Consider the following 27,341-nt stretch of genomic DNA (forward strand, 5'->3'; position numbering starts at 1 on the left):
CTGTCGTCTCATTAGGAGCATGCCCCAACATTGTCAGGTACCTTTCTGAGTTGCTGCAATAAGATTTCAGCAAAATGAACTAGCTTGCCGCATCAGTTTTTCACTTGGACTTTTGGAGTGTCTTTAAATTCAGCCCTCCATAAGTGGATCATTTTCTTTAAAAGAATGTGGCATCCTTTCAGTCCTAACACATTGTCCGGTCCACATCAGTATCCAGCATGATATAAAAATAATAATAATGATATAATATAAATAATGCGGGAAGAGAGTCTATATTTCTTATGGCTGGAGGAAGAGAGTTCCAGAGCCGAGGAGCAGAGTGACTGAAGGCTCTGTTCCCCACAGTGATGAGACGCGTGGGCAGAACAGTAAGATGAATATGAGGATCTGAGAGGCCTGGAAACAGTGGTGATATGGAGCAGGTCACACAAATAGGAAGGAGCAGACTCGTATAGTCAAAAAGGAGGCAGAGCTGTCGAGAAATGCTAGGAGCTAACTGCAAACAGCAGTCGCTTTCTGAAACATCAGATATGTATCGGATTCAGAACCACATACGAAAGTGTCCCAGGTCGGATTTGAAAATATCGGATTTGTGCCGTTCACACTGTCATACCATGATCGGATATGGGTCGCATAGGGTCGGAAAAGTCGGATTTGATGCGCTTTCGCCTGCAGTGTGAACGTACGATTCAAATTGTTGTCAGCATCTGAAGAAATTATAATAAAAATAATAACAATAACCGGTTGGCAGCAGCAGCCAGGCGCGCCAGCGTTCACTCAACGGAACCTAATATGTTTTCTCTTGTAGCGATCTGATGTTTTCAAAGTGTTACTTTAATTGTGTTTCTGTGTTGGCCCTTCCATACTATCATGATATTCATTCATTTACACCAGGGCTGCCCAATCCCAGTCCTCGAGAGCTACTATCCTGCAGCTTTTAGATGCATCCCTACTCCAACACAGCTGAATCAAATGGTTTGATTACCTCTTCAGCATGCCATCATGTTTGGCAAAGGCCTGATAACAAGCCATTCATTTGATTCGGGTGTGTGGGAACAAGGATGCATCTAAAAGCTGCAGGACGGTAGCTCTCGAGGACCGGGATTGGGCACCCCTGATTTACACACTAAGCTCTCTTCTATTGCCTCAAAACCTTTGTATAGAGTTAACTTGTAATTCCATAGCAGCTTACAGTGTTGCTCACTGACAAAAACTAAACTTTTCATGCAGTGCATGGATAGGCTTATTAAACATTTCAACAAAATCCTGAGATTCATGCACATGAAATTTGTAAAGACACACAGGAGGGCAGACTGGTGACCAGTGACCCCCCTTTCAGCTCTTTGCCTACAGATGGGTGCTTCAAGTGTCAATAGGTTTTTCTCTGTGCCAAGCCTGGTATGGCTGTGCCATTTGGGGTCCAGTCCAGCAAAAGATGAATAACCTTGTTAAAAAAAAAATAACCGAGCGATCAGGAAGTATTAATGAAAGACTGTAGTGGCACTTAATTCAAAACAAATAATGCACTGGCTTTAAAGGGAACAATTTTGTTTATTTAACCTTTTCATGTTATTGAATTATATTAAGCAGCAGAGCTGTTATGAACCATGACTATAAAAAAAATTAACTTTTTTGGATTTCTTATATTCATTTTGATGCTTGTTTATGTGTTTTTATCCAGGTGCCACAGAACAGGTCAATGGCCACCAGTCTGTTCACTCCCTGCCATCTGTTCGCCATGACATCAGTCGCTACCAGAGAGTAGATGAACCACTGCCCCCTGGTGAGTGTGTGTGTGTATATGTCTGTTTTAAAGAACATTAAAGTACACAATACAGCACAGAAACTGCATACACATATTTTCTTTACCAGATATCTTTATTTTTATTTTTATTTATTTTTATTTTTATTTATTTTTTTATTCCTATTTATTTATTCTATTTATCCCCTTCGTATATTTTATTTATATTGTCTCTGTATTTATATATATGTGTGTGTGTATAACTCTGTAACTTCTGTCGGTGCTGTGCTTTTTTGGAAATCGAATTTCCCAGAGGAACCCACCCGAGGGATTAATAAAGTTCTATCTTATCTTATCTTATCTTATCTTATCTTATCTTCAAGTTTGAAGATTGAGTATAGCAGTCAGGGTTTATGCATAGGGTACTAGGGTCCCTAGAAGTCTTCTGGATTAAGCAGTTTGAGGAACTATTAAGATATAGCACAGGACCTGTGATAAGGAATTTAGATACCGTATCTTTCAGACCATAAGGCGCACCGGATTATAAGGTGCATAAAGTGAAACAAAGCAGTCAGATAAGTCAAACTTTACTCAACTCATTCTTTTTGCTTCCTCCACTTCCGTACTATTGATTCATTAATGTTAAATGCTCTGGTAGCTGCTCTATTCCCATGTTGTTGCAGTATATTAATGACTAACCTCGTATTGTGGATGGATTGTCTCAGTTGTTCTCCTGACTGAAGTTTGGTCCTTTTACAGCATCCTGCGTTGCAATTTATCCCTAACCATCGGGAACCCTCCCATTAACGAGTGGAAAAAAGTTAGCGTTCATCCTCCAGCTTCACTGTGTTTATGCTATGCTAACATAGCTGTGTCGCTACGGTCACGTAGCACATCATTATATAGCAGCTAGCCCAACTTCAGTAACCCTACAAACGTCACTGCTGTTTAGTTTTCGCTCTTCATTTATGTTGGAAGTGATAGCAGAGCTGTACGTTTTAATATTTTCAGAAATCTCTCAGTCAGAACATGCTATATCATGTTTAGGTGGAAACTAGCGAGCTAACTTCCTGCTAACTGGTAACTCTGTTAATAAATGCTGTTTTCCTGGATGCCTGGATGTTAAACTTAATTGTTACACCTGGTAAAGCAGCAACGCTGATCATTTTATTAAAGATGAAAGAATTCAGACAGTTTTAAACTCTCAGTGATGCTGCAGTGTTCGTTTGACTTTAGGACTTGAAGCGGACGGAGTTTTGGACCCAGATTCTTCCGCAAGGCTCTTGACTATGGCAGCCGTAATGCTCCAGCAATCCATCAAGCAGTGCGGCTTCGTAGCTTACCGAAGTTGTACTAGAACATTTTTTGACAGATATTTGAGCACCGTGTAGCACATAAAATCAGTTCGAGGTCAGTAAGCACAACCAGAATTTATACATAAGTCACGCTGTCGATTTTTGAGAAAATTAAAGGATTTTAAGTGCACCTTACAGTGTGGAAAATACTGTAATAGGCCTTTCCAATTACATGTATGTATGACTAGACAAGTTGACACAAATATGTGTTACTATTTTCCAGATGTGTAATTTGCTACTGAATTTGAATTTGCAACCTTAGCTTTAAATGCTAGAATTTCTCATTTGTAATAAACCCATAAGCCACAGATTCAGTTTTGTATTTTAATCTTAAAAACAGCTAGATTGTAGATTGTAGTCAGTAGTTATGCAACTTTAAGGCCAAAATTTTATACATATATGATTATAATTATATATAATCTACTGTGTCATTTTTGTTCATAAAACCTTAGTTTAGAAACCTATATTCTTTCATGAAAAACAGCTACTATATGTCTTGATGCAGACTGAAGAAATCACTTGGATGAGTGACGAAACGTTTCTCCCACAAAACGCTACGTCCAGAGGAACAGAATCTTTTGGAGAACTACTATATGTGTTCTTCTGTTGCATTGTGTGTGATCCAGATTGGGAGGCTCGCATAGACAGCCATGGTCGCATTTTCTATGTGGACCACGTGAACAGAACAACAACATGGCAACGTCCAACCGCACCCCCGGCCCCACAAACTCTTCAGAGGTCTAACTCCATACAGCAGATGGAACAGCTAAATCGCAGGTCAGAAAACAAACATGCACATGAAGATTCGCAAACTAGATGTTCGTCCAAAGTTTCAGTTAAAAATGGAAATGAATTTGCCACTTCCCATTTTTTTGTTTTTAGTAACATTATCATTAATTGTTACTGTACACATAAATTTGCAGGTATCAAAGTATACGTAGGACAATGACCAACGACAGTAGACCAGAAGAGCAGCTACCCAATGAGCTTTCAGCTGATGAGACTGATATGCAACCCTCATTCCCAGGTAGCCCCCTTCTACACGGCACAAAATCCTGATCCATGTTCTTCCCCTGTGATTTTCTTTTTTTTATTTTGACGATTCTGGTATATTTTGCAGAGCTACGTAGGGACAGCAATTTGCCACAGTCCAGTCCCAGGTCTCGCCTAACCCTGCTGCTTCAGTCCCCTAGCGCCAAGTTCCTCACCAGCCCTGAATTCTTCACTGTGCTGCATTCCAACCCTGTATGGACACTTTTTACTTCCATTCTATCTCTTGTTATTCTTTTACTTCCATTCATGTGTCTTTCTTTTATAACAGACCACATTCTATTTGTTTCAAGAAAGGGATTTTAAACAACGCACTTATTAACCCTTTGAGGTCATCAAAGATGATAACCCTAACCTTACTCTACTGTTATATTTAAAAAAAGAAAAGAAAATGTAGTTGGTTTTTTTTTAAGAAAAATGTAAATAGATTGTGATCTGTGACAGTCAGAAGTGTTTTCCTTGTTTCCTCATTGGCAGAAATTCAAAAAACATTTTGAATAAAAGCAAAAGAATAGAATCAGCTTTTGGCTTGCCATAGTTTATGATTCTAACCACGGATAGTTAAGGGGCTCAAAGCGAATACCTGATGTAATCCCACCCCCAAACCCCCCCAAACCATGTCACTCTTACTTGACACCTCACCACTATCCTCATACTCTCTGCCACTCCTGACGTCCAGTTCCTCTGTCACAGTCTGGCTGAGGCAGACTGTATGTATTGCAAAAAAGGACTCAAATGCAGATCAAAACAGAATGTGAAACGTGACGTGGAATAACAAAAAATGAGCCGTTTATTAAGGCTGGCCAAGAAGTACAAAACAAAAGGCAAAGGTGAAACTAAACAATAAATTAAACTGGGTGAACTAAGATTAAAGCATGAAAAATCCGTGCACGTGGGACCTGACATGGAGACATGGACAAAAACTGGATGCATGACGTGAACAAAGCAGACGACCTGACAAGGAATGACTGAAAACACACGGACTTAATACACACAGGAGGATAATGAGGATAAGTGAGCATAACAACGTCACAGGGGAAACGTAAAGCTAAACACAGGAACACAGAACCTCTTCAAAATAAAATAGGAAACATAATGAAACAAAGATGTGACAACAAAAGACATGCAGCCATGAAACACATAAAGGACAAAGGAGACTTAACAGAGGCGTTGAAAACATACGGGGAAAGTAATAAACAAATGAACTCAGAAAACCCAATGAACTTAAACATAAACCATAAACATCAAAATAAACTAAAACTCAAAACGCTGAGTCAAAAGACCCAGCATCGTGAAATCCTCTTTCAATCACCTCCACAGCACCCCAGCATGTGCTTTCTCTAGATCCACAGAGACATGGCACAACTCTTTTTGACCTTTTTTTATACTTCCACATCAACACTCTCAAATAAATTATTATTATTATTGTTATTATTATTATTGTTGTTGTTGAATCAATAAGTCACTCAAATAGATCCTGGCTGACAAAGTAAAGCAGCTTAAAAATCTTAAAAAGCAATGCATCATGCCACACTCTAAAGAAGTATTTGGGCTTCAGACTGATTGATCAGAAGCTCAAATACACTTAGGTTATGCAGCAGGACAGCGATCCTGCAGTTATTAGAGAGGGAGATCATTTTTTTCACATAGGGACGTGTATGTTTTCCCTTAATAAATAAAATCATTTAAAAACTGCATTTTAAGACATGTTAAAATTTGTTTGATTATCAATCTAAAACATTTCAATATGAATGAATAATTTCTAATGTGAACTAGATTTTCACGGCGTACAGCCTGTGATCAGCTGACCTGCTGCTGCTTGAGGTTTATTGCTTTTTGTGGATTCATACAACTGAATTCAACAAGATGCAAGCAGATGTTTCATGCCTCCTGGCTGATGTCCATCCCCTACACTGACACTATACAGTTTATACTGTCTTAATACTGGACAGTGTATAAATAAATACAGGTAGTATAAATACTGAATTTAGGGAGTAACTCTTAAGTATCACCAACTTAATACAAACTAATATCTGCAAAACTTGATCTGACTCTCGAACGCCTCAACCACTGTAAACCGGTAAAACTTCAAACTCACTGATAGGTTTGTAGCATAAACCTATTCGCTGGAACGTTAAGACAATATAATTACACTGCAAGCAAGACACAAGTAGGCAAACTTCTTCATGGTACTCGTGCACGGGAGAGAACCGGACAGGCACCGTTCCTTCGCTTGACCCCAGTAGCTCTCGTCCGTTCTCCCGTATCACTGTCCTTTTATTGAGGTTACATGAATATGCATAAGTTCATTAACATATGACGTCTACATACACAAAGAGTACCTTGCCTGTGTGTGTGTGTGTGTGTGTGTGTGTGTGTGTGTGTGTGTGTGTGTGTGTGTGTGTGTGTGTGTGGACTGCTGATCAAAGGGTCAAACATCCTTGGTCAGGAAGAGGGTAGCCTCCCCCTCACCCTAGATGGTTCATCCTAGATAACACGGTGAGGAAGTCCTGCAGTTCATCTAAACAAAGAGCACTTAGACTAGAACAGACGCAACTACGTTAATCCTACCATAAAATAATAAGACACGGTATGACCTCTCATGCTCCCAAAGTGCTGTCTAATACACACAAAGTTTGCAGACTATCAAGGATCAAAACCTCTACCAATCTACAACTAATTACAAAACTCTAAGCATATATAAGTAAATATTTCTAAGCATAAATGACAATCAACAATACAAATCTAACACTCACCATAGTACAACATTGTACAATACCTTAGTTTGTTTTGCAGAACATTTTACTATATGAAAATACATAATTTGTCAAAGCAACATATACAGAACGAATAGCTAATTAAAATGATGACATTACATGTAAGCCTTAAATTTGCAGTTTATCAAATACCACTGAGCACTCCTTACCTCTTCATCCTGTCGTATCCTGTCTTCATACATCATCATTTCAAGTTATCTTGAATTCTTTTATCTCCCTGTGAAATACAGCAGCTGCACCTAGCAGATGCAATATGCAATAAACTGCACACAGTTTGTGAGTTTGCTTATATTTGTTCAATTCAATTCAATTTTATTTATATAAAGCCAAGAAAACACAAAAACAGTTGCCTCAAGGTGCTTTATATTGTAAGGCAAAGAACCTACAATAATACAAAGAAAACATAGATAACTCCAATATCATATGATCCCCTCTGAGGAAGTGTTTTGGTGAGAGTGGGAAAGAAACTCCCTTTTAATAGGAAGAAACCTGGGAGGGGCTGGACACCTGATGCAACCGGTTGGGAAGAAACGACAAAGACACTCTGTGGAAGAGAATCGGAGATTAATAATAACTAGAAAAATTTGCATTTCTTGCGAAAATGCAGTGTGGATGCTTTAAAGCTGAAGCTGTCTGCAAAAACTAGCTGAAAAAGCTGAAAAGTTGCAGAAATTGTAAAAACTTTGCAGAAGCAAAGGAACTTTGCTAAAATGGAATAACTTAGCAGAACTGCAATATCTTAGAGGAAACATAATACTTGGCAGAAATACAATAGCATAGCAGAACTTTGCAGAAATATTGTAACTTACCAGAAACATGATAACTTCTCAAAAATACAAGAATTTAGGAGAAATAGTATAAGATAACAGAAAGAATATATTTAGCCAAAAATACTTAAGCATTACAGAAACACTATGATTTAGAAAAATAGTACAACATAGCAGAAATACTGTGATTTACCAGAGACACTGTGATGAACTATGAATATTGTCATTTTAAATTAATACTATGTTTTAGCACAAATACTCTGGTTTAGCACAAATATTATAACATAGCAGAAATACAATTATATAGCAGAAATGCTATATTTAGAAAGAAAAATATATTAAAGTAGAAATGGTATGATTTAGCAGAAATACTGTATTTAGCACAAGTACCAAAAAGTAGCAGGAATACTATGATTGAGCAGAAATACTATGATTGAGCAGAAGTACTAAGATGTAGTAAAAGTACTTTGATTTAACAGAAATACAATTATGGAGGAGTAATACTTTAAAATGGGAGAAATATTGATACATACACAGAGCCTAAAGGGAAGAGTATTTGTGCCATGGAGTGTTAACAAGAATGTGAGGTCCATATTAGAAAAGCTGGTAAAATCATAAAAGTTTGCAGAATTGTAATAAATGATGAATATGAATTACTGGTCTGTGATAGTGTATTAATTTGTAGGGAAAAAAACATGTTGACTAAGGTGGAATCGAACCCACGACGTTTGGGTTGCAGACCCGTGTCATTACCAACTGCCCCACTGGGAAAGTGAGCAGGTACTTGGAAAAACAGGGTGATGAGCAGTCAGAATTAGATCGCGGTGAGAGGAGAAAAACGCCGTATTTTGGAGTTACAAAACGTTGTGTAACTCAAAAACTAGGTGGACTAGAAGCATAATTCTTGTACTGGGTGAATCAGCGGACTTTGGTGTACTTTGACCGCGATTTTCATTGCTCTCTGTACATCCGTCGCTGAGATATGACGAGAGAAGAAACGGCAGACCTCAGATATGATTGGCTGGCTGGGAAGCCGTGCAGGCCCTGATATGTAAATTTGAATGCCTCAGTCCTCACAGAGGATTGGCTGCCTGGGGACCTGGCAGAAATATATAGAAATACTATGATTAAGCATAAATACTACATTTAGCAGAAATACTATATTAAGCACAAATCCTATAAAAAGCAGAAATACTATATTAAGCAATATAAATATCCTATAAAAATCCTATAAAAAGCAAAAATACTATACTATGATTTGGTAGAAAAACTATAATTAATCAGAAATACTATATTTAGCACAAATCTTATAAAACAGCAGAAATGCTATGATTAAGCATAAATACTACATTTACTAGAAATACTATGTTTTAGCACAAATACTATAAAAAGCATAAATACTATAATTTAGGAGAAATACTATATTAAGCACAAATCCTATAAAAAGCAGAAATAGTATGATTAAGCATAAATACTACATTTAGTAGAAATACTATGTTTGAGCAAAAATCCTATAAAAAGCAGAAATACTGTACTATGATTTGGTAGAAAAACTATAATTAATCAGAAATACTATATTTGGCAGAAATACTATATTTTGCACAAATCTTATAAAATAGCAGAAATAGTATGATTTAGCACAATAGTAATAACTTAAACAGAAAAATTGGAAAAGCAAAATGGACAGCTGAAAAAATGCTGAACATGCTGAGGGTCCCTCAAATATACTTGTTAAATGAAAAAAATCAGCAAAAAAATATATAACAGCCACACAATCAGAAATATGTACACATAAGGAAACACACATGCACAGAGAGACACACACACATGATCCAATTCAGTCACCCAGTCTAAATATATTGAATTTGAATCTTACAATGAGATCATCCCATTAAAAGGCTCTCGCTCTCTCTCTGTCACACACACACACACACACACACACACACACACACACACACACACACACACACACTCACTCACTCACTCACTCACTCACTCACTCACTCACACTCAGACACACACACACACACACACACACACGGAGAGAGAAGCAAGTTTCTAGCTCAGTAGAGCAGACTGGGAGCTGCTGAATTTGAATCCACCAATCAGAGAGGCTGTGTACTTTTTCCCGCCAAAACAGGTGCTTGCAGCACAGAGAGACACAGGATTTTTGCAGTCTATTTCTCATAGTGAGGACTCCCCTCAAACAAATGACCATAATTTCCAAACCGTAGGGGCTAGAGCGGTCATTCTTACACCGTTTTGTTCAGAAGAGATGGGGGAATCTTCCAGTGTTGACAATTTATCATTAAAATATGAATTATTAAAGATATTTGATTTCTAATGCACCATAACTGAGTAGAGCAAAGCAAAAACTGCCTTGACTTGCCCTCAAACAACGCTTTCTAACTCTAAATCTATTTGGAGTATCAATATCATTCTTTCACCGTAAGAGACAGCAGGCGAACAATCATGGAAATTTTCAGGTCTCTGTGGAAATCCATTGAAAAGATATGACGAGAGAAAAAAGTGGTTCATTTCCAGAGTTTGAAATCTGAAGAAATCTGAGCGAAGGACGAATTTCCTACCCTCAAACAAGTCTAACTCATTTCAGAACGGCAATAGGTGAGAAAATAATTCTTGAATTGTGAGTGTCAGGAGTGTCTGAAGATATACTGGGACAAGCCTCATGTCTTAACTTTGCTTCGTTAAGGAGATATGACGATTCGAATATGCCTCTCATTACAGAAATCAAGCGGTGATTTTGAACAAGCTCTCCATTGACTTTCTATGGAGAGTTTTGCGACTTTGTGTTGGTCTGAGGAGATTTGCCAAAATTCTATAAATCCCATAACAATGATAGTGACATTTTCGGAAAGCCAGCAAAAATACCTACGTTTTGATGTATAATCTGTGGAAGTTGAGTGAAAATTGAGCAAGTAGCAAGAAGTTTTTCGGAAATGAAGAGAAGACTGCAAAACCTTCAGTGGCACACTGGAAGCCAAGTGCATAGCAACCATAACAACGCATGTATTTTGTGAAAAATCACAATTTTGCAACTGAAAACTTTAAGAGGCATAAAAGTAGAATTCAGCAGAATTCTCATATTTAATTTGACCAAACTTGAGGCTTACTGACAGACTGACATTGCCATACAAATAAAATGGACAAAATATTTAACGTTCTATGTATGCGATAGATAGAATAAATTGTAATCTTTTGAAATACTTGATGGTGCATACTGAAGGTGTTTACTAGGTTATTAACAGCATTAGAAAAGCCTCACACACATACTGTAGTAACTGCAGAGGCTCCATAGTGTATTTTCGTAACATGCAAAAGACTCAAATCCCAGACTCAAAGCTTCAGCTCATACAAAACAGCACCTATATTGTGTAGTGGTTGTGAGTAGTAAGCACAACAGCCATGCCCTTTGCTTTCCCTCTGAAATGTGTGCATACGATAGTGACTACATAGTGTAATAGTAGCACAAGGCACTTAAAACTTACTCTTTTCTTGATGTGTTTCCTCTGTGCTGAATCTCCTTCCTGTCTACTGGAATCTATTTCCTGGTTCTAGAGTGCCTACCACATGTTCACCACCAACACATGTCTGAAGCATATGATCAGTAAGGTTCGTCGGGATGCTCATCACTTTGAGCGCTACCAGCACAACAGGGACCTGGTGGCCTTCCTCAACATGTTTGCTAACAAACAGCTGGAGCTGCCCAGGGGTTGGGAGATGAAGCACGACCAGACCGGCAAGGTAGGGCTGACACTGTAATCAGTCAGTGCCCCAATGTCTACATTTCATGACTTTTTGAGGGTCTGAATACAGTTAAACTGTATTCAGATCCTCAATAGTATCTAACTGTTCTACACTTATTCTGTCAAGTATTTCTTACTTTTTAAAAACTGTAATCAAATTAAAAATGATTAACACTTGACAGCTTGTATGTGTATCTGTGTGCACACCCATCTAGCCTTTCTTTGTAGACCATAACTGCCGTGCCACTACGTTCATTGACCCCCGGCTGCCTCTCCAAAGCTCTCGGCCGCTGAGCCTCCTCGCTCACCGCCAACACCTGACTCGCCAGCGCAGCCACAGTGCTGGAGAGGTGACCACTCGGCGACTGGTAAGGGACACGTAACGATCATGGACAACAGAAAGTACAGCTACTTAAATTGGTCCTCTAATCATAACAGGAACAGTTACATGTTTTCTTCCTCCACTTACATATCATGTAAACCTGGGCAGCATGTTTATTGACATCCTGTTTTTATAGCTGGGTGAGGACCCTCGTCATGTTAGCCCACCTGTTCTTCCACGACCTTCCAGCACCTTCACATCTGCCAACAGAGGGCCATGCCAAGACTTAATACCAGTGGGTTAGTGCATGCACAAGCACACACACACGCACACACACGTGCACACACACACAAGAATCTGAGAGGAAGAGATGAATACATTTGACAAAAAATTTCTGTTCACTTTTTTCTAGCTTACAATGAGAAGATTGTGGCATTTCTACGACAACCAAACATCTTTGAGATTTTGCAGGAGAGGCAGCCTGACTTTAACCGGAACCATGCACTCAGGTACACACATACAGAAATGCACAGCTTGGCGTTTATATAATGCTTTCCTTAATCTGGTGACTAGATTTTTTCTTTGTTCTCAGTTACTTTGATGCAATGGCATCTGCTGTGATACTTACACATAATGGCCCCTTAAGTCTTGCAAGTGTTTGTAATAGCAGAGAAATAATCACTTCATTTTGGGCATGTCATTTTCAAGCACGAACCCCGGGTTGTAAAAGTTTAAGAGTGCTATTTTTCATGCTTAAAATATATTCAAAAGACATTTCTCGTGCCAGGACTCCACAAACTCCACAAACAACACCACTATGTGTCATTGATGCAGAGCTTTGCTGCCGCACCAATATGGGAGGAAAAACAGCTTTTCTAGATGAAATGTCTGGTACACAAACATTATTTGAAATCATCTTCACTATCCAATCCCTCTGATCCACATCTCCACCGCCTTAACCCTCAGACCTGTCGTCTGTTCCCACGGTTTAAGTCGAGTTTAAGTGCAAGAGTTTTCAGAAAACTCCACATAGACCTTATGATTGCTCCACGGGTCTCAAATGACAAAAAGAATAAAAATGAAAAATCCAAGTTGGTAGATATTTCAGTCCAATTGGGCATAATTTGTTTTCTGTTTCATGGTATAGAGATTGACTTCCTAAAAGCGGTGGTGATCTTGACAGATTTTTACTGAAATATTATTCTTGAGCTAAACTTTATGAAGACATGTTGAATGTGGCTCATTAGGAAAAACCCAGTTAGAACTTAAACGTGTTTTAAGTAGCTTTGATGAGGAACACGATTCAGCTTGCAGGAAACAAACTACAAGAATCAACTTCATACATTAGAGACCTTAGACAAGATGAAAAATATTGCTGTGCCTTGGTATCATATTTAGAAACATTTAAGTATTGCAAGAAAACCTAATTGTCAGAAGAGAAAATCATCAAAGCAGGAAGCAAAGTTCATTGTGCTACTGCTACATTTTTTTTCCATTAATTTTTGAAGTTTTACAACATAATAATCAAAGACATGCACAAACAGCAAGTGCCAAAAAATGAAAATGGAAATAAAAATCAATAATAAAATGATGAAACATTTACAAAAACATATTAGAAATTAATTAAGATTATTGTTAAATGAATATTTAAACTATAAATTGATACAAGCTGAAAACACTAGCCCTAAAATCTGATCATAACCTTCAAATACGCCTGGAAATGTGAAAAGATGAATGCAAAATGTCCTGACTATGATAAATCTGTCGTTGCAAACACAAAAATAAAAATTGCAATTTTCTGGAGACCATACTGCAACTGCAAACCAAGACTTTCCAGCAGAAACTGCTTTTGTCTGCAAGAAGCAGTCACAACACACAAATAATATGGACTGATTCTTATATAGCGCTTAATCTACTCTCTCTGAGCACTCAAAGCGCTTTACACAGCCTCATGCAGGACTATTTTCTGAGTGCTTTCTGTCTAACGCACACATTCATACTCCAGTGGTTGCATCGGAGAGCATGGGGTTCGTACAGAGACTGGAGCAGACTGGGATCTGCTCCAGTTGTCCCTCAAGTAGCCAAAGTCAAAGTGAAATACATGCATAGGATACATTAATGAACAGCATTGCCATTGTAATGTTGCTGTGACAACAGGGAGAAAGTGCAGCTGATCCGCACAGATGGAGTGTCAGGATTGGCCAGGCTGTCGGGATCTGCCGACCTTGTCATGTTGCTAAGGTGACATATTTCTGCTTTACCTCCTCTGTCTTATTCTTTTTTTTCTTGGCTTTCCTTTTTCTAATCGGACTAGTTGTGTATCCCCTTCTTGTTATTACCTTTTTTTTTTTCATTTTCTCGCTGCTCTGCTGAAGTAATTGCATTTAGTGAATTGGTTTCTTTTTTATGTCCCTTCATCCCCTCTCCAACCTTCCATCTGCAGTCTCTTTGAAGAAGAAGTGATGTCCTATGTGCCTCCTCATGCCTTACTTCACCCCAGCTACTGCCAGTCACCTCGGGGGTCACCTGTCTCTTCCCCACAGAATTCACCTGGTAAAAGATCAACAGAAAAGTCATTGTGAAAAAACCCAACACATGCAAAAAATATTATCCACAAACCCTCTCTCACAAATTCATATGGAACCTTTTACTGTGTTTGAGCCCTGCAGAGTACTTTGCTGATATTTTCGTTAAGTGCACTTCACATTGCTGTACAGCTGATTCACGTAGAATATCTGGATTGGCCAACTAGGAAATGTTGACCTTGAACTGAACTCAGAACTCCAGTTCAACAGAAAGAAATTGAGCTCTGAGCTAAAATGAATGACTTTTCACACCAACAATAAAGACTTAATGTTTCTGACAACCATTGGTAAAATCAGAACACAGCTAGTCATGTTAGAGCAGGTTGTTCACTAATCACAGATTTAACTGATCAGTTCATTGTCTGTAAAGTGCAGAAGCTGAACCTGCAACCCAGGTTACAAATAAACACCCTTGTATGACAGCTGCACCACTGTTGTTGTGCATGTGACGAAATTAATTGGCATATTCTTGCTTGGTAGAATTCTGCACATATAAATGAAATTTCTGCTTTATCTGTCAGCTTGTTGACATAACCCATCAAAGTAAACATTTAAGTGTGTGCGTAGGTACTCAGAGAGCTAATGCCAGAGCACCAGCACCCTACAAGAGAGACTTTGAGGCAAAACTGCGAAACTTCTACAGGAAACTGGAAACTAAGGGCTATGGACAAGGACCAGGGAAGCTAAAGTAAGTCAGCAGTTTTGACTGTAGAAGGCATCCTTTCTCATCATTTTTTATTTACCGTATTTTCAGCACTGTAAGGCACACTTACACATCGGGTGCGCTTATGTATGAATTCTGGTTGTGCTTACTGACAACGAAACCGATTTATTGCAGTACACGGCGCTCAGAAATCTGTTAGAAAATGTTTTAGCAGGACTTTGCAAAGCTACAAAGCCGCACCACTGGATGGATTGTTGGAGCATTATGGCTACTGTAGTCAGGCGCCTCGCGGAGGAATCTGGGTCCAAAACGCCGTCGGCTTCAGGTCCAAATTCTGTCTAAATTCTTTCATCTTTAATAAAATGATCAGTGTTGCTGCTTTACTAGGTGTAACAATTACAAGTATTTATTACAATTAACGGAGTTAGAAGTTAGCAGGAAGTTAGCTCGCTAGCTTCCACCTAAACATGAGCATGTTCTGACTGAGAGATTTCTGAAAAATTCAAACGTACAGCTCTGCTGTCACTTAAAACATAAATGAAGACAGAAAACTAAACAGCAGTGACGTTTGTAGGGTTACTGAAGTTGGGCTAGCTGGTATATAATGATGTGCTAACCCAGGGGTCAGCAGCCTTTAAGACCCAAAGAGCCATTTGGACCCAGTTTCCACGCAAAAGAAAACACTGGGAGCCGCGAATACTTTCTGACATCTAAAATGAAGATAACACTGTATATATTGTTGTTTTACCTTTATGCTTTGTGTGAACAACTAAGGTGTGTTGCTTATGAAATCCATGAAGTGCTACAGAGAAAATTACATTTTATTTATGTAATGAACACATTTGAACTCTTAAAGAAATATAACCAAAGGAAAGACACCCAGCTGAACTAAAATGATCCAGCAAACAAAAACTGTTGTGAGCCCTCCTTATATCGCCTTTGTGCTTTTGGAGCCTTGACCTGACTTTTAAAAAATAATTGGAAAAAAAGCTCTATGCTGCTGAAAGATGAAAAATAGATATTTGCAAAATTCTGCCTAAATATGTATTTTACCTGGGGATGGGTATCGTTTAGGTCTTATCCGATACCAGTACCAAACCGGTACTTTTGAAACGGTGCCGGTGCTTAAACGGTGCTTAAAGAATGGAGAACACACAATTGGTCCAAAAACCTCTCATGTTCACGGTGGAGAACAGCTGCTGACATAATGTGGATCTGAAGATCCATAACTGACCTACCTGGGGCTGAAAGTCTCGATAAATGCACAGCGTTTCGGCGGGTACACCGGCTTCCACGAGTGTGACGCTTATTTTGAGCGATGAAAAAATAATATAATATAATTTCATTTTTATATTTCAATATCACAATAATCTTCCAATTTAGAACTACAAGTTAAAAAAGAATATAAATAAAATACACTTCAGCTAATAGCTTCTAATTTATTTTCCCAAACCACGCAGAGCCGCACTATAAGGACTAAAGAGCCGCATGTGGCCCCGGAGTTGCAGCTTGCCGACCCCTGTGCTATGTGATCGCTAAGTTAGCATAACTCCCTTAACACTGGAGTTATTCCTCCATCCCTGAAAACTGCTTCTGTCACTCCAATTCTCAAAAAGCCTGGTGCAGATCCCAATAGGTTTGATAACCTCCGTCCTATATCCAAGCTCCCCTTTATTTCAAAGATCCTTGAGAAAGTTGTTGCCTCTCAGCTTCACTCATACCTCAATAACCATAATCTCTACGAACAATTTCAATCTGGTTTCCGCCCCATCATAGTACAGAAACTGCCTTGTTAAGGATTACCAATGACCTTCTGATGGCAGCTGATTCTGGTCTTTTACCATCCTCATCCTTCTGGATCTTAGTGCAGCGTTTGACACAATTTGTCATAATATCCTCCTGAGCAGATTAGCATCCACTGGCATTAGTCACACCCCCCTTGCCTGGTTCACCTCCTATCTCTCAGACCGCACTCCGTTTATCCAATTTAACTCATTCACTGCCAGCCATTGGCAGTGAATGAGTTAAACCCATTGACTCATTCACTGCAATTGACGGCTATAGACGTCAATGGCAGTGAATGAGTTAAATCCCATTCTTCAAGTCTCTATCCTGTTTCTGCTGGTGTGCCCCAGGGTTCAGTATTAGGGCCTCTTTTATTCATTATCTACATGCTCCCTCTTGGTCATATGTTCTGAAAATATAATACCAATTTTCATTGCTATTCTGATGACACCCAGCTCTACATTTCCTCCAAACCCAATTCATCCCTCCCACCTACCTCCCTCTCAAACTGTCTTATGGAGATTAGATCCTGGTTCTCCTCCGATTTTCTCAACCTTAACAGTAATAAAACAGAAGTTTTACTTGTTGGCACGGCCTCTACCTTAACCACAGTTGTTCCATTAACATTGAAAGTTCTCCCACCCTCCCCTCCCCTCAGGTTAAGAGTTTGGGTGTCATACTTGATAATACTCTCTCATTCCAGTCTCACATGAATTACATAACCCGGTCTGCTTACTTCCACTTACGTAACATTAGCCGACTCCGTCCCTTCCTTACTCTCCATGCTGCTGCCGTCCTCGTCCACAGTCTTATTACTTCCCGAATCGATTATTGCAGTGCTTCCCAAACTTTTTCCAGCCACGTACCCCTTGAGACATGTCACCCTCAGCCGCATACCCCCTACTACGAACGACTCTTAATTAGTGTCTATAAATACATTGCAATATCGCATGCATAAAGATAAATACTGCACAGTCGATTATTTCTCACCACCAAATGAATTTATCAATATTTTTTAGTAATGACAGAGTTTTAATAACAAACTTTACTACTTAATACTAGCAGTGTATCAAAGGATTTATTAGAATTCACTTTTTTGTCGAGAGCATAAAGGCCATGAACTTTCATTAAACAGAACTTTATTTAATGTGATGGATGTGCTTGAGCAGAGGCACACAGCTCTTCAATGTTTGGCTCAATTTGGGAAAGGCTGAGTCTTAAATCGTTTTCCACACAAAGTCTTGCTCTGTATTTTGTTTTCATGTTTGTTAAAGCAGAAAATCCCTTTTCGCATAAGTATGTGGTGGCGAAAGGCATCAGAGTCTTGACAGCGCGCTTAGCCAGCGCGGGCTGTTCAGTGCGCAGCCCTATCCAGAAATCCGCCAGGTTCTTTTGAGCGTGTTCAACTTTTAGAGATCCATCTGTGGCGATTTCAATTAGGCTCTCCTGGTCAGACGGTGATAACGAAGTAGGCACGGCGGTGAACAGGTGACGTATCCAATCATTTGAGCCGTCCGTCTCTGGGAAGTATCGGCGTAACTGCACCGCCAGCTCCTCAAGGTGCACGTTACATTCGCGCTTTACACTTTTAGATAGTGTGAGATCATTAGAGCACAGAAAATCATGCAGCACAGGAAAGACTTCAGTGTTGTTTGTATCCAAGCAGTTCTTCCAAAGGTTTAACTTCTTTATCATGGCCTCAACTTTATCTTGAACATTGAATATAGTTGCAGAAACGCCTTGTAATCCGAGATTGAGCTCGTTCAGACGAGAAAATATATCACACAGATAAGCCAGGCAGGTAAGGTACTCTTCATCATGCAAATGTTCAGACAGCTCAAAGGGATGGTTACTGAAGAAAACTTTAAGTTCATCCCTCAACTCAAAGAAACGGGTCAGCACTTTCCCTCTGGATAGCCAGCGAACCTCTGTGTGGAGTAACAATGTCTCATGCTCGCTGCCCATCTCATTGCACAACGCAGCAAATAAGCGGGAGTTCAGCGGCCTGGCTTTCACAAAGTTAACCATTTTTACACTCGTGTCCAAAACATGTTTCAAACGGACAGGTATTCCCTTTGCAGCAAGAGCCTCTCGGTGGATGCTGCAGTGTACCCAGGAGGCATCTGGCGCGACTGCTTGCACACGCGAAACCACACCTCCGTGTCTCCCAGTCATGGCCCGTGCGCCATCAGTACAGATGCCAACACATCTGTCCCACACGAGTCCATGTGTGTTCATGAATGTGTCCAGCTTTTGAAAAATATCTGCGGCAGTTGTCCTTTGTTCCAGCGGTTTACAGAACAGCATGTCCTCCTTGATGGTTCCTTCATGAATGTAGCGCACATATACGAGAAGATGCGCCAGGCCAGCCACATCCGTGGACTCGTCCAGCTGTATTGCATAACATTCACTGTGGCGTATGCGCAGAAGTAGCTGCTGTAAAACATTTTCTGACATTGCATTGATGCGCCGTAAGACAGTATTGTTTGATGATGGAATGGACTGTATCGTCTTTTTTGCCTTTTCCCCCAACATTGTCCCTACCATATCTAAAGCAGCAGGGAGAATGAGGTCCTCCACAATAGTGTGGGGTTTGTTGTTTTTAGCCACTCTGTAACTGACCATGTAAGATGCTTGTAGTCTGTTTTTATTCATAAGATCTGGCACCTGAATGCAGGTTTTACTTGTTGAAAGTGATTTTAGCTGTCGCTCAAAATATTCCCTTGGTTTATTTTTCAAATGGGGATGATTTGTCTCTAAATGTCTGCGCAAAAGTGAAGGTTTCATTGAGTTCTGAGACAATACTTTTGCACAAATAACACACTGTGGCCGGGGAAATCCACCAATATTTATACACGTAAACCCCAGCGAAATATAATTGTCATCATATTTGCGCTTCTTTGATGAGGTTGTGTTACAGTCCGTGCTGTCATGCTTTCTCCCACTTTGACGCTCCGCATCAGACACTTCATCACTTTCCACATGGCTGGCTCCAGCTATGCTAGCCACTTGGCTAGTAACCACTAGGGGTGGGTTTTTATAATCGATTCATCGATTAAAATCGATTCTGGCTTGGATAACGTAAAATCGATTCATTAAAATCCTGAATCGATTTTTTAATATAAATTTATTTTGTCCGAAATGCCAGAATCTCTGGTGACATCTCACAAAATTTCAAGAACCACCAAACAGTAAATGAGAGCAGGTACAGGGATTCTGCACATAGACTTAAACACACAGCGCGACCCGCGGATCAGAATCAGTTAGATGTCGCCTTTCTCACAGTCGGGGCTGAAAGCCGACAGCTCGCTGATCCGGGTCCGCGCTTTGTGTTCACGCCCTTTATGCGCTGATTCTAAAGCTGTTAGTTTGATCTCTCTCCAAACAATATTGACCGAATCAGCAGCAAAAGAAGATCCAAACGCTTCACATAAACATCATCATGAATTCACTCTTTTACTGTTTTGCTTCCATTGCGATGCGCAGCTCTCTCTCTCTCCCTCTCTCCCTCCCCCTCTCTCCCCCCTCTCTCGAACAGTTTCGCTTTCTTCATTATTCGCTTGCTTGTTACACAAGTCTACTGTTGCTTACAGCGCTGTCGGCCGCTGTTTTTTCCCCTTTTACATTCTTCCGAAAAGAAAACCTCATTTCTGCTGTTCAATACTGAACAAATTGAAACTTTTTAAAATTATTCAAAATGCAAAATGCTTAGCCATGTCTCTAATAAAACCGCTGTAACGTCAGAGGTAATGTTGATTAATTAATGGTTTTCTTTCGTTTTTGATGTACTGCAGAATATTTTTATAAAATCCCAGGCCAGGAAAATCACCTACATGTTTTTCTGTGTTTTATCTTCAGCTACTTTGACACAAAGGCATCTGCTGTGATGCTCACACCTTGGATAAAGTCTTGAGAGTGTCAGCTTCCTTTTTATAGATACAAAAATATGTAAATGTCCTGATCTGAATTATATCTCTGACTGTCAAAATTTCCCAGATTTAAATCGAATCGAATCGAATTAAATCGAATCGTGGATCGAATCGATTCGGGACCTTGTGAATCGGAATTGAATCGATTCTAGAAATCAGTGACGATACCCAGCCCTAGTAACCACAGATACATCCCTGCTAGCACTGCTAGCATCCAAATCTGACGAACACATTGTTGTTGAACAATCACCTGTGCGGTCACTGGAAAATGCATCTTCAGATATGAGCTTATTGGTTGTTGTGGCCGGTGTCTCTGTGGTAGGGCCTTTTTTTCTTGTTAACCACTTGTCCATTTTCGCGCTGCACTGAATGCTTGGAGGCAACTTCAACTGTTAGGTGTCAGTCATTTGGGCAAATCACGCCCATGTATTTTGTCAGAGCTATTTTTTTGCTGAACACCAGAGGGTGGTATATAGTCATGTATTTGACAGGCAAAAAAAACTGCATTAGCGCAAATTTCGGCTTTTAAAACTTTTGATCCCCACTCCAACCCCAACCCACGCGTACCCCCTACAGCCACTTGCGTACCCCCGAGGGTACGCGTACGGTAGTTTGGGAACTACTGGATTATTGCAACTCCCTCCTATTTGGTCTCCCCAATAAGTCCCTCCATAAACTTCAACTTCTTCAGAATTCTGCTGCCTGGGTCATAACTCGCACTCCCTTAAGAGACTAGATGACCCCAATTCTTCAACAGCTTCACTGGTTGCCCATAGAAGCCAGGATAAAAATCTTAGCTCTCACGTTTAAGTGTATTCATAACCTTGCCCCTCGTCATCTCTGTGATCTGCTTCATATCACCACAGTTTCCCGCTCTCTCAGATCTTCATCTGCCACTCATCTTGTTGTTCCTTCTGCTCGCCTCACCACTGTGGGGCTCAGAGCTTTCAGTCGCCCTGCTCCTCGGCTCTGGAACTCACTTCCTTCAGCCTTAAGAAATATGGATCCCCTTCCCTTATTTAAATCACAACTCAAAACCTACTTGTTTGAACTGGCTTACTCGCTTTAATACAGATTTTACTTGCTGTCAAATCATGTTTTTTTGTTTTTTGTTTGTTTGTTTGTTTTTAATTTGTTGTTTGTGGTTTTCTGTATTTTAATTTATTAGAATCTATTTTAATCTACTATTTTATTTGATGTCTTTTTCTCTTGTAAGGTGACCTTGGGTTTTAGAAAGGCGCCCTCAAATAAAATGTATCATTATTATTATCATTATTATAACATAAACACAGTGAAGTTAGAGGAAGAACACTAACCTTTTTCCACTCGATGAAAGTTAACGTGAGGGTTCCTGATGGTTAGGGACAAATGTAATCACATGGCAGGATGCTGTAAACGGACCAAACTTCAGTCAGGAGAACAACTGAGATAATCCATCCACAATACGAGGTTAGTCATTAATATACTGCAACAACAGGGGAATAGAGCAGCTGGAGAGAATATGACATTAATGAGTCAATGGTACGAAAATGAAGCAAGCAAAAAAAATGAACTGAGTAAAGTTTGACTTATCTGCCTGTTTTGTTTCGCTTAATGCGCCTTATGTTCCGATAAATACAGCACTCTTTGTCTGCTGGGAGTTGTCTGTCTTCACTCTTGTCTGTCTGTCTTAGACTGATCATCCGTCGCGACCAACTCCTGGAAGATGCCTTCAACCAAATCATGTGTTACTCCCGGAAAGACCTACAGCGGAGCAAGCTCTATGTTAGCTTTGTCGGGGAGGAGGGGTGAGTGTCTGGGAGGGGCAAGGAAGGGAAGAAAAGAAAGAAAGGAAATCTAAAGTCTAAATGTGTGTGTTTCAGGTTGGACTACAGCGGGCCCTCGAGAGAATTTTTCTTCTTGGTTTCCAGAGAACTGTTTAACCCTTATTATGGTCTGTTTGAGTACTCTGCCAATGACACCTACACCGTTCAGATCAGTCCCATGTCTGCCTTCGTTGACAATCACCATGAGTGGTAAAAGTCAATTTGAAACCCCGCCCAAACACACACACACACACACACACACACACAGTATTTAACTTTTGTGTTTGTGTGTGCCTCAGGTTCCGATTCAGTGGTCGCATTTTGGGAATGGCTCTGATCCATCAGTACCTGTTGGATGCCTTCTTCACCAGACCCTTTTATAAAGGCCTACTTCGGATGTATGTTGACACACAATACTCAAATGCACATGAAATGTCTGTATGTATACGCCCACCTGCCATTTTGTTAGGTACGCCTGAGCAGCTGCTCGTTAACACATATATTCTATGTTTTCGCTCGTCTTGAGTGATATCACATTCTTAATCCAGGGTTTAATATTTTGTGGGCCAACATACTGCAGCTATAACTATAGCTGCTATAGAAGTGTGTTCTGGGTCAGTGTGTGTTTACAGCACACGCCAACCCAGCCCATCTCCAGCCCTCTTGGCATTTCTTCAGCCTTGGGCCGATCCCTACTCTCCAGGCCCCAGCAGATACTAAAATAAGGAGAGGAAAAAACAATCAGTCCAATCAGAATCAGCTGTTTCTGCCCTGACGCTGTCCCCTTCCCCTGCAGCTGAACCCCAAACCACACCAGCCACAGCAGTCTTCTGACAGCTGTCCAGCGCACCTATTGAGCCAATAATATGACAGCAACTTAATGCTTGTAGACATGGTCGCAACAACCATCAGAATGGACAAGAGAGGTGATTAAGTTACTTTGAAGTGTCATTGTTTTTAGTGTCACACCGGCTGGTCTGCTATTTCAAAAGCTGGGAATCTAGGATTTACAGAGAATAGTATGACAAATATAGAATATCCTGTGAGTGGCTGTTCTCTGAACATGTGTTGATGCCAGAGGTCAAAGGACAATGGCCAGAGCACTTCAAGCTGATAGTAATGTGAAAATAACCAACCAACCAAAGCAGGCAGAGGAGCTTGGTGCAGATGCACTACACCAGGTGCCACTCCTGTCAAAATCTGTGAGGAATGTTTCTAGCATCTTGTTGAATGTCTGGCATCAAGAATTATGGCAGTTCTGAATGCAACAGGGGTCCACCTCAGTACTAGAAATACGTACTTAACAAAGTGACTAATGTATACACAGTTTGCTGAAATATATATATGTACATTTTTAAACAGATTTTAACTGTGAACAAGAGCCAGTGTGAGGATAAGTTAATCTGTATGTGGGTCTAAGACAGCAGACACACATTATCTGCCTTTCCCAACTTGTAGTCCCTGTGACCTGAGTGATCTGGAGTATTTGGATGAAGAGTTTCACCAGTCTCTTCAGTGGATGAAGGACAACGACATAGACGATATGCTGGACCTCTCCTTCACTGTCAATGAAGAAGTTTTTGGACAGGTCAGTGTATATAGGTGTGTGCGTGCTTGTGTGTGTGTGTACACCAACTATACTTTCAACAAATGGGGGTGGCTGTTGCTCAGGACGTAGAGCAGGCCATCTATTAATCGGATGGTTGGTGGTTCCCTGGCTGCTTCGGTCGACATGCCAAATACGATACTTATGTGTGAATGTTAGATAGTTCAACGTGACTTAGAGAAAGCAGAGTGCTTGTGTGAGTTGGTGACTGAGGCAAATTGTATTGAGGGCTTTGAGTGCTCAGGTAGAGTAGAAAAGCACCAGTCCAATTACCAAATTAAAATACACAACTTGGGTACAATCCTGGCCTCACACCAAGCCAACATCCCAGATGCCTTGGCAGTGTAAGGAGTCTCACCCGTCTCTCCAGTGGATGAAGGTTACCGAGTGATTTGCCAGTTTTATCAATCCTTTTTCATTATTTTACAGTCGTTTCATTTACTTTGAGTTTTTGTTAACTTTATTCACTAGAGGTCTTCATGGGGCCTAAACAATTCTGACCAACAAATAAACAAACTTGACCAACCAAGGGTGGGCAATCTGCAACACCAGACAACATCACATGCTGTCACCAACACCAAGTTTGGTAATGTGGGTGTTGCACAGCACTGTCCAGTCAGGTAGCATGCTGTTCACGTCTGTAAGTGAATATAATGAATGAATGAATGAATGAATGAATGCTTTATTGGCCATATGCAGGTTGCCCCACAGAGGAATAGGACCCCCCCCGACTTACACACACAACAACAAGACAACACAAGGGAATACAGTCGGAGATCGGCAGCGTTGGGAGAATAACACTGAAAAAATTACACAACATTGGGAAAAGTACAAGAGGAAAAAAAGAGACCTCTTCACACGCTGGGCAACCTATGGGAGGACAGCATGAGAACAGGAAACAAAAAAAAACTCCTCTGCACAGAGAGCACATTAATGTCCACATCACAACATCAGAGCACATGACAAGCCACAGGGGATGGATAGGGGGGTGGGGGGTGATTCGAAGGAACACAGCAGTCGTCCTGCACCATGCTACCATTTCAGCGCGGCGCGCAGACCCGCTGCCTTCCCCCGCAGGAACAAGCATCGAAGGCGTTTGGAAGGGAGGGGGATGAGTGCGTGCTTATCAGTGTGAGTGTATGTGTGTGCGTGTCCATAGTTCAGCTGAGACAGTGTCCTTCGCTGTATCAGGCTAAGTAAACAGTCCTCCAGCCGATCCAGGTGTCCTTCATGGGACGGGAAGAATAGTCATCACACAGTCGTTATCAGGGAGTTGTTTTGGTGGGCTCCAGCCTTGGGCCTAGCAGCTGGCGCCGTGGTGTCCAAATGTAGAATATTGTTGATTTCTCCTTTATGCGAGCAGCGAATTTAGCACTCTGACACTGGGGCCTCGATTTCCCGTTGGAGCGCTGCGAGCCTCCCCATGATGGTATCAAGCTTCTGTTCCGTGGTGTTGTCATTCTTTTGGTTCTGAGACCCCACAGCTGCAGTGAGCCGTTCTGCGATGTTATCCAACTTTCGCTCAAGGGTGTTATTGTGAGCAGGCCTCTCTCTGATGTATCCCATCATACGCTCAATGGTGTTATTTTGAGTCTTCACGGCAGCTGTAAGCGTCTCCAAGGTGTTAACCATGCTGCGTTCGGTGTGGGAGGCCGCGCCTCGTCCCATCGCTTCAATTCCAGCGGTCAGCTTAGGGGGGGTTTGAACAGCTGGTTCCGCTCTCTTATTTCTCCGATAAGTCAGGGCCAAGCCAGCTCCGATCAGCAAGAACCCTGTTATCATGGTTCCGAATAGGTAAATATCCTCAGCGTCCTCGATAGACAGTCCCGCCAGGCACAAGATCCTCCAGGTTTGCCACCCATCCATCGTGTATCCGGCAGGGAAAGTCCCTCCAGGGCACTCGGGCTCTCCCGAGCCCAGACTTCTCGTTGAGAAGAGGGTGTCAATAGCGTTCAGAGACCAGTTGATCAAATCCATAATTCTCTGTTAGGTTTTAGAGAACGACAGTGAGAGACTGTTCAAGGGAAAAGTAGTGCACGCGAGACAAGACAGGACACAAGAGGCTAAGCAGGGAAGATAAGGGGAAGGAGGAGAGGAGAAAAGTGCGACCGCCTTCACCGAGAGCCAAGTAAGAAAGAGCCAATGTAAGATAATTGAAAAATAAAGATACTAGATTTACTTTCATCATCGAAACACTTAGAAAAATGTTGTTGGATATATGTGAAGATACAGAATGTACTGCCAATATACGCTGTTGCAAATAACAGGGTAGAAAATCTTGAAATTGGATTTGAGAACGAAAAGTGATTCTCCTGCAGTTTGAACAGTGGTGCAGAGGAGGAGGAAAGACACTCTAGCTTGAATCTCGTTAACCGTTCATGATTTAGAAAGGAAACAATCCCTGATATCCACCAAATAATTGTGTTTTGCCATAGATAACAGAAAGGGAGCTGAAGCCCGGTGGAGCCAACATTCCTGTCTCAGAGAAGAACAAGAAGGAATACATTGAGCGCATGGTAAAGTGGAGGATAGAGAGAGGAGTGGTGCACCAGACTGAAAGCTTGGTCAGAGGCTTCTATGAGGTATGGCTTAGTGTGACAGAGTTTTATATATATTTCACATGTTATGCATCACCCAGTTTATCTCTAGTGCCCCTAAATGTACAGTGTAAAAAAGATCTCACTGTTTTACATTTTGAATGTTTTTGCAGGTGGTGGATGCCAGGTTGGTGTCTGTGTTTGATGCTAGGGAACTGGAGCTGGTAATTGCAGGCACTGCGGAAATTGACTTAACAGACTGGAGGAACAACACTGAGTACAGAGGAGGTGTGGAGGAAGCTAAGAATGAATGTTTGTTTTTCAGGATAGATTTGTTTAAACCTTTAGATAAAGTTTAAGATAAAGTGTTGTCCTTACAATTAACTAAGGCAGGTGTCAGCAAACTTCAACATCAAAGAACAGGAGAAAAGGATCAGCTGGGGACAGACAGGTGGATCACAGATCTAACTGGGGGAGGATAAATGAATACATATAGCATGTGTGTTAATAGAGTTATGCAAACTGCCAACCTGTGACCCAGGGGAAAGAGAATCTATTACCTGCTATTAGTTATTTATTACAGTCGCAGTTTTATGTTTGAGAAATACTAGCATTAAATTCATGTAACAACCAATAAGAAGCTGGAAACAA

At 40.7% G+C, this 27,341-nt stretch overlaps 1 protein-coding gene across 1 annotated transcript in view; it reads left to right on the plus strand.

The window, feature by feature from the left end:
* Positions 1–27,341, plus strand: part of hecw2b (HECT, C2 and WW domain containing E3 ubiquitin protein ligase 2b) — a 74,456-nt gene that overhangs the window by 38,600 nt on the left and 8,515 nt on the right. The window contains exons 10-26 of the mRNA XM_085348430.1: positions 1,682–1,783; positions 3,723–3,873; positions 4,020–4,123; positions 4,217–4,341; positions 11,270–11,455; positions 11,673–11,825; positions 11,976–12,078; positions 12,192–12,288; positions 13,937–14,020; positions 14,223–14,332; positions 14,932–15,052; positions 22,416–22,529; positions 22,605–22,757; positions 22,847–22,945; positions 24,006–24,135; positions 26,589–26,735; positions 26,864–26,978. Of these exons, the coding sequence (XP_085204556.1) occupies positions 1,682–1,783; positions 3,723–3,873; positions 4,020–4,123; positions 4,217–4,341; positions 11,270–11,455; positions 11,673–11,825; positions 11,976–12,078; positions 12,192–12,288; positions 13,937–14,020; positions 14,223–14,332; positions 14,932–15,052; positions 22,416–22,529; positions 22,605–22,757; positions 22,847–22,945; positions 24,006–24,135; positions 26,589–26,735; positions 26,864–26,978 (2,094 nt within the window). The remainder of the gene's footprint in view (positions 1–1,681; positions 1,784–3,722; positions 3,874–4,019; positions 4,124–4,216; positions 4,342–11,269; positions 11,456–11,672; positions 11,826–11,975; positions 12,079–12,191; positions 12,289–13,936; positions 14,021–14,222; positions 14,333–14,931; positions 15,053–22,415; positions 22,530–22,604; positions 22,758–22,846; positions 22,946–24,005; positions 24,136–26,588; positions 26,736–26,863; positions 26,979–27,341) is intronic.

This window comes from Diplotaxodon limnothrissa, linkage group LG23, assembly GCF_057381915.1.
Source record: "Diplotaxodon limnothrissa isolate DT_005_m linkage group LG23, D_limnothrissa_male_GT1.1, whole genome shotgun sequence".
Lineage (NCBI taxonomy): Eukaryota > Metazoa > Chordata > Actinopteri > Cichliformes > Cichlidae > Diplotaxodon > Diplotaxodon limnothrissa.